The sequence below is a fragment of the Haematobia irritans genome, chromosome 3, assembly GCF_050003625.1.
Source record: "Haematobia irritans isolate KBUSLIRL chromosome 3, ASM5000362v1, whole genome shotgun sequence".
NCBI classification, from domain to species: domain Eukaryota; kingdom Metazoa; phylum Arthropoda; class Insecta; order Diptera; family Muscidae; genus Haematobia; species Haematobia irritans.
Window position 1 is genome coordinate 86,217,905 of NC_134399.1, and position 12,504 is coordinate 86,230,408.

Sequence of the window (12,504 nt, forward strand, 5' to 3'; positions counted from 1 at the left end):
ACACCTCCCTCCATTCAGCAAGGACGGAGCATTCTGAGACCAATAATTCAATGCGTTACAAACGGAATGACAAAGTTGGTATATCATGGTATAAAAATGGATGGATGGCATAAAAATGAAGAGAAACAAAATTAGTATGCAATTGCACTCTCTTCCTTTTAAGTTCACATCAAATCAAATGCAATGCTTATAAATAAAATAAATCTGGTATCTGCATGCGCTAAAAGTGAATTCATAGTTTTAGTTTAAAATAACGCAACTAATTTCCATATTAGCTGAAAGGAAATAAAAGCTGAAACTTTAAGCACCAAACAAATTCGCCTATAACATATGTATATCCATGAGACGGGAGATAAAAAGCTCACCGAACGTTCAACACTCTTCGTAGTAAATTATAGATCGAGTGACCAAAATCAAAAAACCGTTTATAAAGAGATATTATCTATAGTTTGCTCTCACAGTTCGAAAATTTAACTTTTTCCACACATATATGTTTAGAATATCCAAAAGATAAATTTCCATTTGTTTAGTAGCTTGCGAAACTTTCACGTGTTAATACGAAATTGTGGTCCATCGAAAATGCGGTAACACGGTATATGACAAAAAATTAAGTGAAGTGAAAGAGTGCTGTTAATTCATGGTGGCGCCAGAATGAATAAAAAAATGAAAATAAATTTGTTATTGCTGGCATTCTGCTTTGGGATAGGCAGTTGCCAGCGAAATAATCCATTAACTCTTAAAATAAAAATAGGTGATAAATTAATAGCATATGGCCACTACTTAACCTTATTCTTTGATTTCTTTCTAATAAAGGAGGCATATTTTACGATTATGAATATGAAATTGAAGAAGCTTTCATAAAAACTGTCAGTGTTGCTAACAATCAAAATGATGCCAATTTTAAATTGGAAGCAATTACCAAACACTTGAAGGACTCCGATGGTTCTATGGTCATAGAAAAATACGGTTCGTGATTAGTAAATTTCATAAATTTTTCTTATAGAATTAATTAAATGGTTTCGTTGTCGCGTGTATTTTTATTATTTTCGTTTTCTTAGCATGCGATTTATTAGAAATGGGTGTTGCAGCTATTTTTGGACCAAGTTCAAAGGCAAACAGTGGTAAGTGAATATATGCTAGACAACGCGTAGATGTGTCTAGTCTGTGTAGTCTAAAGTGTGTCTAGATAATATTTTTATTTTCTCAAGTGACGTAAACTATTATTTGAATATGGGAAATCTGTTTATTTTTTTGTTTTCATGACACCTATTTAACAAAGGAATTTATTAGGAAATGTTTGGAATCGTTTTTGATATTTGGAACATATGACAGTATATACATATACGGATGGATAGCTGTGATCTATTTTTAAATATTAAAACACAGCTATAGGCAATGGAGACATTAGACCTTAAACTCATTGTAGTTACTAGAATTCACAACAAAATGTTCTACATCTTACAGTTACAGTTCGCAAAATTTAATGTGACCAAAGAAAAGTTGGGCTATTATCATTTTGGCAAGACTATTTCATCCGATCTGCCTGAAATTTGGTACATAGTGTTGGCATATATTCTCTAACAACCACATCGACATCGGTCTATAATTATATATAGCCCCCATATAAACCGATCCCCCGTTTTGGCATGCGGAGCCTCTAAGAGAAGCAAATTTCATCCGATTCGGTTGAAATTTGGTACGTGGTATTAGTATATGGTCTCTAACAACCATGCAAAAATTGGTCCATATCGTCCATAATTATATATAGCCTCCATATAAACCGATCCCCAGATTTGAACTCCGGAGCCTCTTGGAGGAGCAAAATTCATCCGATTCAGTTGAAATTTGGAACGCTGTGTTAATATATGGTCTCTAACATCCATGCAAAAATTAGTCCACATCGGTCCATACCTATATATAGCCCCCATATAAAATGTTCCCCAGATTTGACCTCCGGAATCTCTTGGAGGAGCAAAATTCATCCGATCCGGTTGAAATTTGGAACGTGGTGTTAGTCCATATAGGCCGCTAACAACCATGCTAAAAGTGGTGCATATCGGTCTATAGTTATATATGGCCGATCCCAATCACACAAAAATTGGTCCATATCGGTTCATATTAATGGTTGCCACTCGAGCCAAAATAATTTACCAAAATTTTATTTCTATAGCAAATTTTGTCAAAATTGTATTTGTATAGAAAATTTTGTCAAAGTTTTATTTCTATAAAAAATTTTGTCAAAATGTTATTTCTATAGAAAATTTTGTCCCGATTTTATTTCTTTAGAAAGTTTTGTTAAAATTTTATTTCTATAGAAATTTTGTACAAATTTTATTTCTTTAGAAAATTTTGTTCAAATTTTATTTCTATAGAAAATTTTGTCAAAATTTTATTTCTATAGAAAATTTTGTCAAAATTTTATTTCTATAGAAAATTTTGTCAAAATGTTATTGCTATAGAAAATTTTGTCAAACTGAATTATATACGTATTTAATCGGCCTTTTTTTAGTTTAATATATACCACGTATGGACTAACTTACAATTTAGAAGACGGTATTTGGATGTTTTAAGATACCATCGGTAAGTGTTACCCCAACCCAAGTAATTCGATTGTAGATGACAGTCTTTAGTAGAAGTTTCTACGCAATTCATGGTGGGAGCTACATAAGCTTCGGCCTGGCCGAACTTACGGCCGTATATACTTGTTTTTAGATTAATATATGTTTACATCCAAGCATATTATATTTACAAAGATTTGATGTCCCAAATATGTTCTAACATATTAACATATATGTCCCAAACATGTTCTGCTAGTTTATGAACATTATACGCTTGAACTTAAAAATATTATGTTAAAAAATTTGGGTTTTACACCCCAACATATGAAAAACAATCTTTTTCCTCCGTGGAGGCTTTTAGAAAGTCAAATATTCACTTTTTATCGATAAATTGCGATCAGCGACGAAGCTCACTTTTGGATCAATGGGTATGTAAGTAAGCGGGACTGTCAATTTTGCTTGTGAAAATAAGCACTGTTTCGTGTGGTTTATAGGCTGTTGGCATCATTAGACTGTACTTCGTCAAAGGTTATGCGAATCGTAACATAACTGTAAATGGTGAGCGCTACCGTGAGATGAGCTCCAACTTTTTTTATCTTTTTTTACACGGTGTTAGTCTACCATGCACCATGCAAAAATTAGTAAAAATCGTTCCATACGTATCCCCAGATTTGGCTTACGGATCCTCTTGGAAGACCAAAATTCATTCCATCCGGTTAAATTCGATACGCTATATTATTCTATGGTAATGTTGGACTGACATAAATTCTAGTGCACCAATAAATTCAATTCCTGGTATTTGTATTGAGTGTAATTGAATTGTAGTCGTATGCCCATTACTATAATTTCTATGGCATTGTATGCATTGTTTAATGTAGAAAATTTTTCATGTTTTTATATATTTTTAGATATTGTGGCTATTTTATCTAACGTCACTGGTGTTCCAAATCTTCTTTTTGACGCCATCAATGAGGAAAACGAACAACAGAAGGCTGGTCATCAGCTAACGTTGAACGTCTATCCAGCCCAGCTGATTTTGTCCAAAGCATATTCGGATATTGTTCATAATTTCGGATGGAAAAAGTTCAACATTATCTATAATGCCGAAGATGGTGAGTATAGATACCTAAAGAATATATAGATATTTTTTTCTAATCTCTTTGGTAATCTATGCACTCTTGAGTAGATAACGCTCCCATGCGTCTACAAGATATTTTACAGTTAAGAGATATTCACAATGAGGCTGTTCGTGTGCGTAAATTTCGCAAAGGCGATGATTATCAAGTTATGTGGAAGAGTATTCAAGGTGATAAGAGAGTTATCCTGGACTGTCCACCAGATATGTTGGTAGAGGTGTTGGAAGCTTCAATTCCATTTGATTTGACTGGACAGTTTAATGTGGGTATTCATTTCAATACGAGTATAGTCAGATGATGCTTACTTTTTTTCGATTTTTTTAGCATTTATTTTTAACAAATTTAGAAAATCCAGCTGGAGTTTTGGAACCTTTAAGAGATAATGAAACGTTTGCCCTTAATATTACAGCAACTCGTTTAATGGGTAAAGATATGGAAAATGTAAGTTTAATAACGTCACTGTAATGCAATACGTCATATGTAATGTTAGTTCGCCAATACACCTGTAATGCATCGAAATGTCGATGCGACTATATACTTAGACTTAGTATTTTTCATCTGAGAGGTTTTTTGGGTCTACCATAAAACCTCTTTGAAAATATGCACAATTGGCTTTAATGAGCTTGACCCAGTTTTTAGTATTATAGAAACTCTCCTTATATTTGATTGTTTGTTTTTAACTACAAACTTATTTTATTTGATTGTTGGAATTGGGTACGCTTTTTTTTCAGAGCATAAATTAAACTATATCGATCCTATATTAACCTAAAACACAATTTGTCTTTTTGAGCGTAGTAGAAACACCTTATACCCACCGCCATCAAATAGTAATGGCGGTATAATAACTTTATAGAAGTATAGTTTTCCCACTAAAGTGAAGAATATAAAGTGTATATATATTCGCATGGTACATATACTTATCAAATTTTGTAAATTCATATAATCCATGAATTCATTATACTCGTATATCAGGAAAAAAGAGGTTGTACACTAACCAATTTAAAATAAATTGAGGAACGATATGAAAAATATGAAGTAAATATAAAAACATATAAAGAAAATTTGTTCAGATTCATTCATTAAAAAAAAAAAAACAAGTATATACGGCCGTAAGTTCGGCCAGGCCGAATCTTATGTACCCTCCACCATGGATTGCGTAGAAACTTCTACGAAAAACTGCCATCCAAAATTACTTGGGTTGCGGTAACATTTGCTGATGGCAAGGTATCTTAAAACTTCTTAACACCATCTTCTCAATACATATATAATTCAGTTTGACAAAATTTTCTATAGAAATAAAATCTGACACAATTTTCTATAGAAATAAAATGTTGGCAACATTTTCTATAGAAATGGAATTTTGACAAAATTTTCTATAGAAATAAAATTTTAATAAAATTTTCTATAGAAATAAAATTTTGACAACATTTTCTATAGAAATAAATTTTTGACAAAACTTTCTATAGCAATAAAATTTTGACAAAATTTTCTATAGATATAAAATCTTGACAAAATTTTCTCTAGTATAAAATTTTGACAAAATTTTCTATAGAAATAAAATGTTGACATTTTGACAAAATTTTCTGTAAAAAAAAATTGGTAGATTATTTTTGGGGATCGGCTATATATAACTATAGACCGATATGAACCAATTTTGGCATATTTGTTAGCGGCTATGTACTAGCGCAATGTACAAATTTCATCACGTACCAAATTTCAACCGGATCGGATGAATATTGCTCCTCCAAGAGCTCCGGAGATCAAATCTGGGGATCGGTTTAAATGGGGGCTATATATAATTATGGGCCGATATGGACCAATTCTGGCACGGTTCTTAGAGACCATATACTAACACCATGTACCAAATTTCAGCCGGATGGGATGAAATTTGCTGCTCTTAGAGGCTCCGCAAGCCAAATCTGGGGATCGGTGTATATGGGGGCTATATATAACTATGGACCGATGTAGACCAATTTTTGCATGGTTGTTAGAGACCATATACTAACACCATGTACCAAATTTCAGCCGGATCGGATGAAAGTTGCTTCTCTTAGAGGCTCCGCAATCCAAATCTGAGGATCGGTTTATATGAGGGCTATACATAATTATGGACCGATATTAACCAATTTTTTCATGGTTGTTAGAGACCATTTACTAACACCATATATCAAATTTCAGCCGGATTGGATGAAATTTGCTTCTCCTAGAGCAATTGCAAGCCAAATTTGGGTTCCGTTTATATGGGGGCTATACGTAAAAGTGGTCCGATATTGTCCATTTGCAATACCATCCAAACTACATCAATAGAAACTACTTTTGCCAAGTTTCAAGTCGATAGCTTGTTTCGTTCGGAAGTTAGCTTGATTTCAACAGACGGACGGACATGCTTAGATCGACTCAGAATTTCACCACGACCCAGAATATATATACTTTATGGGGTCTTAGAGCAATATTTCGATGTGTTACACACGGAATGACAAAGTTAATATACCCCCATCCTATGGTGGAGAGTATAAAAATAGTACACAAAAATAAATAAAAAATATTGTTTTAAATAATAAATATTACAAGCTTTTAATATTTGTTTGGTAGCCTTTAGCGTGTTTTTAGCCTGGAGCCTCTTTGACATTGAGTGGGCTAGAGTTTTCGTCAAATCTACGGGAGTTGAGGTTCATATATCCATAAGGATGCTTTGGAGAGTTTCTTTGCTAGAAATGTTAAAGTTCTTCAGCTTTGTTTTTTATATGCACACTAGAGTGACCGCAACTTATATGGGACAAAAATTTGAGCCCGATTAAACGACGTTAACACGTGCCGCTCGTCGCTCAAAATTAAAAAAAAAAAAAACAAGTAAGGAAAGTCTAAAGTCGGGCGGGGCCGACTATATTATACCCTGCACCACTTTTTATATCTAAATTTTCGATACCATACCACATCCGTCAATTGTGTTGGGTGCTATATATAAAAGGTTTATCTTAAATACATACATTTTAATATCTCTCGATCTGGACAGAGTTTGATAGACTTCTACAAATTCTATAGACTCAAAATTTAAGTCTACAGACTCAAATGCATTAGGGTGAAACACAATGTTAGTAAAAAATATGGGAAACATTTAAATCTGAAGAAATTTTATGGAAACTTCGCAAAAGTTTATTTATGATTTATCGCTCGATATATATGTATTAGAAGTTTAGGAAAATTAGAGTCATTTTTACAACTTTTCGACTAAGCAGTTGCGATTTTACAAAGAAAATGTTGGTATTTTGACCATTTTTGTCGAAATCAGAAAAACATATATATGGGAGCTATATCTAAATCTGAACCGATTCCAACCAAATTTGGCACGCACAGCTAGGATGCTAATTATACTCCCTGTGCAAAATTTCAACTAAATCGGAGTAAAAAATTGGCCTCTGTGGTCATATGAGTGTAAATCGGGCGAAAGCTATATATGGGAGCTATATCTAAATCTGAACCGATTTCAATCAAATTGAGTACAATTAACTACACTACTAATTGTGCTCCTAGTGGCACACTTGACTTTACTGCTAATTGTTCTCCTAGTGCAAAATTTCAACCAAATTGGGCCAAAACTCTGGCTTCTAGGACCATATTAGTCCATATCGGGCGAAAGATATATATGGGAGCTATATCTAAATCTGAACCGATTTCAATCAAATTGAGTACAATTAACTACGCTACTAATTGTGCTCCTAGTGCAAAATTTCAACCAATTTGGGCCAAAACTCTGGCTTCTAGGAACATATTAGTCCATATAGGGCGAAAGATATATATGGGAGCTATATCTAAATCTGAACCGATTTCAATCAAATTTGGCACACATCACTATACTACTAATTGTACTCCTAGTGCAAAATTCCAAGCTAATCGGGATAAAACACTGTCTTCTGGGTCCATATAAGTGCATATCGGGCGAAATATATATATGGGAGCTATATCTAAATCTGAACCGATTTCAATCAAATTTGGCACATATGACTATACTACTAATTGTACTCCTATTGCAAAATTTCAACCACATTGGGCCAAAACTCTGGCTTCTGGGGCCATATAAGTGCATATCGGGCGAAAGATATATATGGGAGCTATATTTAAATCTGAACCGATTTCTTCCAAAATCAATAGGGTTCTATTCTGACCCAAAAAAGGAACACATGCCAAATTTGAAGGCGATTGGACTTAAATTGCGACCTAGACTTTGATCACAAAAATGTGTTCACAGACAGACGGACGGACGGACGGACAGACGGACATGGTTATATCGACTCAGGGCACCACTCTGAGCATTATTGCCAAAGACACCATATGTCTACCTCGTCTCCTTCTGGGTGTTACAAACATATGCACTAACTTATAATACCCTGTTCCACAGTGTGGCGCAGGGTATAAAAACGAATGTTTTGGCCAAAAAGTTGATGTATTGAGCCATAACTCGAGAAGAGTAAATAATAACACGTATATAAAGCAGTAAATTCGGCCGGGCCGAATCTTAAATATCCACCACCATGAATCAAATATAATAGTTTACTTTGAAAACTCTTCGTCGTAGTGGGTTACTTGATAATATATAGAAATTGCAGGGGGTTTGATGACAAATCTTCTCCCAAGCAAGTCTTTTCCCGAAGACAAACTTTAAAGATTTTACCTATGAAGACCAGATCAGATTCTGGATTTATGAGAACCAATTTTGTTTGAGTTTTAGAGAATTATAAACATATCGTGTATATGATGAAATTACGCCTTGATTTGAAATCTTAAATCTGTAGATTTTTTCCGCCATTATTTAAACAAATACGATGAGTTAAATCTGGAAATTCTACTTTCAGTTTCAAGCAATTTTCATGACCATGAAAGAAGTGTTTTCTTTTTTGAGAAACGTAATTTAAGACAAGCAAAGTTTTTTTGACACAAATTTTAGAGACAACCGTTGAATAAACGAAAATACTTTATAAGAAAAGGAAATTCCGTTTGTCTAAAATTTCATTATAGATTATTAATTTCCAGCAAATCGTATAAAAACTACGGATTCTAGAAGCCCAAGAAATAAAGCCGGGAGATCTATTTATATTGGGGCTATACCAAAACATGGACCGATAGGTATCATTTGCTACTCACATATTTGTGATCTTAAAATACCTCCAGACTTTCAATTTCAAACAAATCGGCTAAAAAATATAGTCTCTAGACGCCCAAGAAGTAAAAATCGAGAGATCCGTCTATATGGGGGTTATACCAAAAAATGGACCTCGATATTCCTCAATTTCGGCACACTTATTAGTGGTCTAAAAATACATCTCGATTTCGAATTTCAGGCAAATCGGGTAATAAATAAAGTTTATAGAAGCTCAAGAATTTCAGGCAAATCGGATTGTAAATATAGTTTCTAGAAGCCCAAAATCGGGAGATCGGTCTATATGGGGGCTATACCAAAACATGGATCGACGGGCACTATTTTCGACACACCTTTTTATGGTCCCAAAAGAACTCTAGATTTTCAATTTCAGGAAAATCGGATAGAAAATATAGTTTCTAGAAGCCCAAGAAGCAAAATCGGGAGATCAGTCTATATGGGGGCTATACCAAAACATGGACCGATGAGCACCATTTTCGGCACACCTTTTTATGGTCCTCAAATACCTCTAGATTTCCAATTTCAGGCAAATCGGATGGTAAATATAGTTTCTAGAAGACCTAGAAGCAAAATCGGGAGATCGGTCTATATGGGGGCTATACCAAAACATGAACGTATGGGCATCATTTTCGGCATACCTTTTTATGGTCCTTAAATACCTCTATATTTTCAATATCAGGGAAATTGAATAAAAACTACGGTTTTTATAGGCCCAAGACTCCAAATCGGGAGGTTGCTTTATATGGGGGCTATATCAAAACATGGACCGATACGGACCATTTTCGACACACCTCTTTACGGTCGCAAAATACATCTAGATTTTCAATTTCAGACAAATCGGATAGAAAATACTGTTTCTAGACGCGTAAGAAGCAAAATCGGGAGATCGGTATATATGGGGGCTATACTAAAACATGGACCGATACGGACTATTTTCGACACACCTCTTTATAGTCCCACAGTACATCTAGATTTCCAATTTCAGGCAAATCGGATGGTAAATATAGTTTCTAGACGCCCAAGAAGCAAAATCGAGAGATCGGTCTATATGGGGGCTATACCAAAACATGGACTGATACGGACCATTTTCGACACACCTCTTTATGGTTCCAAAATACCTCTAGATTTCCACTTTCAGGCAAATCGGATGGTAAATACAGTTTCTAGACGCCCAAGAAGCAAAATCGGGAGATCGGTCTATATGGGGGCTATACCAAACCATGGACCGATACGGACCATTTTCGACACACCTCTTTATGGTTCCAAAATACCTCTAGATTTCCAATTTCAGGCAAATCTGATAAAAACTACGGTTTTTATAGGCCTAAGACCCCAAATAGGGAGGTCGGTTTATATGGGGACTATATCAAAACTTGGACCGATATAGTCCATCTTCGAACTTGACCTGCCTGCAAACAAAAAACGAATCTGTGCCAAATTTCGGGACGATAGCGCCATTATTGAAGGCTGTAGCGTGATTACAACAGACAGACAGACAGACAGACGGACATGCTTATATCGTCTTAGAATTTCTCCCTGATCAAGAATATATATACTTTATATAGTCGGAAATCGAAAATATTTCGATGTGTTACAAACGATAGCTTATTTTGTCCTTAAAAATTTATGTTATGAACAAAATTGTTATAACTCTGAGTCAAACCGAATTACGCCAGCCTTTAGCTTGAAACGCGACCTGGTGCAACTAGGAGCATTCGCCTCAACCCCACAAAACGAATCCTCTTTTCAGATATTGGGATTGCCAAAATTTGAGCCCGATTAAACGACGTTAACACGTACCGCCAAAAAATTCGTTTTTTTCCAAATTTTGAGCGACGAGTGGCACGTGTTAATGTCGTTTAATCGGGCTCAAATTTTGGCTATCCCAATATCTGGAAAGGGGATTCGTTTTGTGGAGTAAAGGCGAACATGATTCCGACATTTTTTTTTGCCCCATATAAGTTGCGTTCACTCTAATGCAAACAGGTGTTCAATTGGATTTATGTCCGAGCTCTGCGAAGGGTAAGGTAATATTTTTTGGTGTTGCAAATATTCTTCAACTATATGGGACGATTGCATGGGGTTATTATCTTGGACAAGCACAAATCCATCTTCCAGACCCATTTTTAGGGCAGATTCGGCTAAATTATTATTCAGAATATTTAAACTATATACTTTGTCTATATTTCCTTTAATAATAAGATTTTAAACTCCATTTGCGCTCCACGCCGTCACATTCCTACGTGGTTGACAGTATGTGTAATATTTCATGTATTCCTTTCCTTGCTGACTGTGTATTAGATTAATTATGATTTCATGTCTTATATAGTTTTTCAATACAGAAGTTGATTCCAATAATTCCGATATGCCAGCAAGGAAATTATTGCCCGATCTTTTACATGATGCTGTTATGCTGTTTTATTTGGCACTAAAGGAAATTAGCAGTCAATACATGATAGAAGAGGCACCCAGTTACAGTTGTGACAGCTTAGACTTCTATGGTGAAACTGAACGATGGCGTTTTGGAGAATATATCAATAGGGTCATGAGACAGGTAATTATAGTCTTCGCTTTTCCTTTGATATTTTAATTAACCCAACATAAAATCGTATGTTTTTCAGATTGCCCCACTAAATGACACATATTTTCATTATGGGCCTATACAATTCGATGATGATGGCTATCGAACCCATTTTCAATTGGAAATGTATGAACCTTTAGATAATTATGGCCTTGCTTTGTGGAATACGAATGGCCATATAAGTAGTGAACATATTCAAACAAATTTAAGCAAGAAAATTGTGTATCGTGTGGCTACACGTTTGGGTGCCCCGTATTTTATTGAAAAGTATTTCTATTTTTATTTCTTTTTTATACATTCACATTTAGTTTTTCTTTTAATTTCATATTTGTAGTATTTCTAAATAACATCTTTTTTTGCAGGGAAAATGCCAACAATTTTACAGGGAATGACCGTTATATGGGTTATGCTGTTGACTTGATTTACGAAATTTCTAAAGAATTGAATTTCGAATATATTTTTGTACCAGTCGTTGGCAATGGTTATGGAAAATACAATAAGGATACAAAGCGTTGGGATGGCATTATAGGGGAATTAATTAATAATGTAAGTTCAATTTTGTGTATATGCCTAAAGATTGATCTCTTCTGGTATATATACCCTGCGCCACACTGTGGAACAGGGTATTATAAGTTAGTGCATATGTTTGTAACACCCAGAAGGAGACGAGATAGAGTATGGTGTATTTTCAAGTGTGCAAAATTTGGTGGAAATCGGTTCAAATTTAGATACTCACATTTATATTGTTCGATGTACACTAACATGGCCACCAGAAAAAAATTTCATCCCGAAACCACAGTTTCAATCCGATTTACTTGAAATTTTGCACAGATAGCATAATTAACATTCTAGCTACGCATGCCGAGTTTGGTTGATATCGGTTCAGATTTAGATATAGCCCCCATATATATCTTACGCCCGATATGCACATATATGACTCTAGAAGAAAGATTTTTCTCTGATTTGCTTCAAATTTTGCACAAGAAGTATGTTTGTTAGTATCGTCAAGTGTGCCAAGTTTGATTTAAATCGTTTCAGATTTAGGTATAGCCCCCATATAAACGTACATTTGCA

At 34.6% G+C, this 12,504-nt stretch overlaps 1 protein-coding gene across 1 annotated transcript; it reads left to right on the forward strand.

The window, feature by feature from the left end:
• Nucleotides 1–551: 551 nt before the first annotated feature.
• On the forward strand, nucleotides 552–11,976 carry LOC142229215 (glutamate receptor ionotropic, kainate 2-like; the record flags this gene model as incomplete). Its single annotated transcript, XM_075299753.1, is given in 9 exon segments — nucleotides 552–751; nucleotides 814–966; nucleotides 1,059–1,121; nucleotides 3,467–3,670; nucleotides 3,745–3,956; nucleotides 4,019–4,135; nucleotides 11,179–11,403; nucleotides 11,471–11,697; nucleotides 11,793–11,976. Coding segments are annotated over 9 exon segments (1,485 nt in total), but the record flags the coding sequence as incomplete, so codon positions are not given.
• Nucleotides 11,977–12,504: the final 528 nt, after the last annotated feature.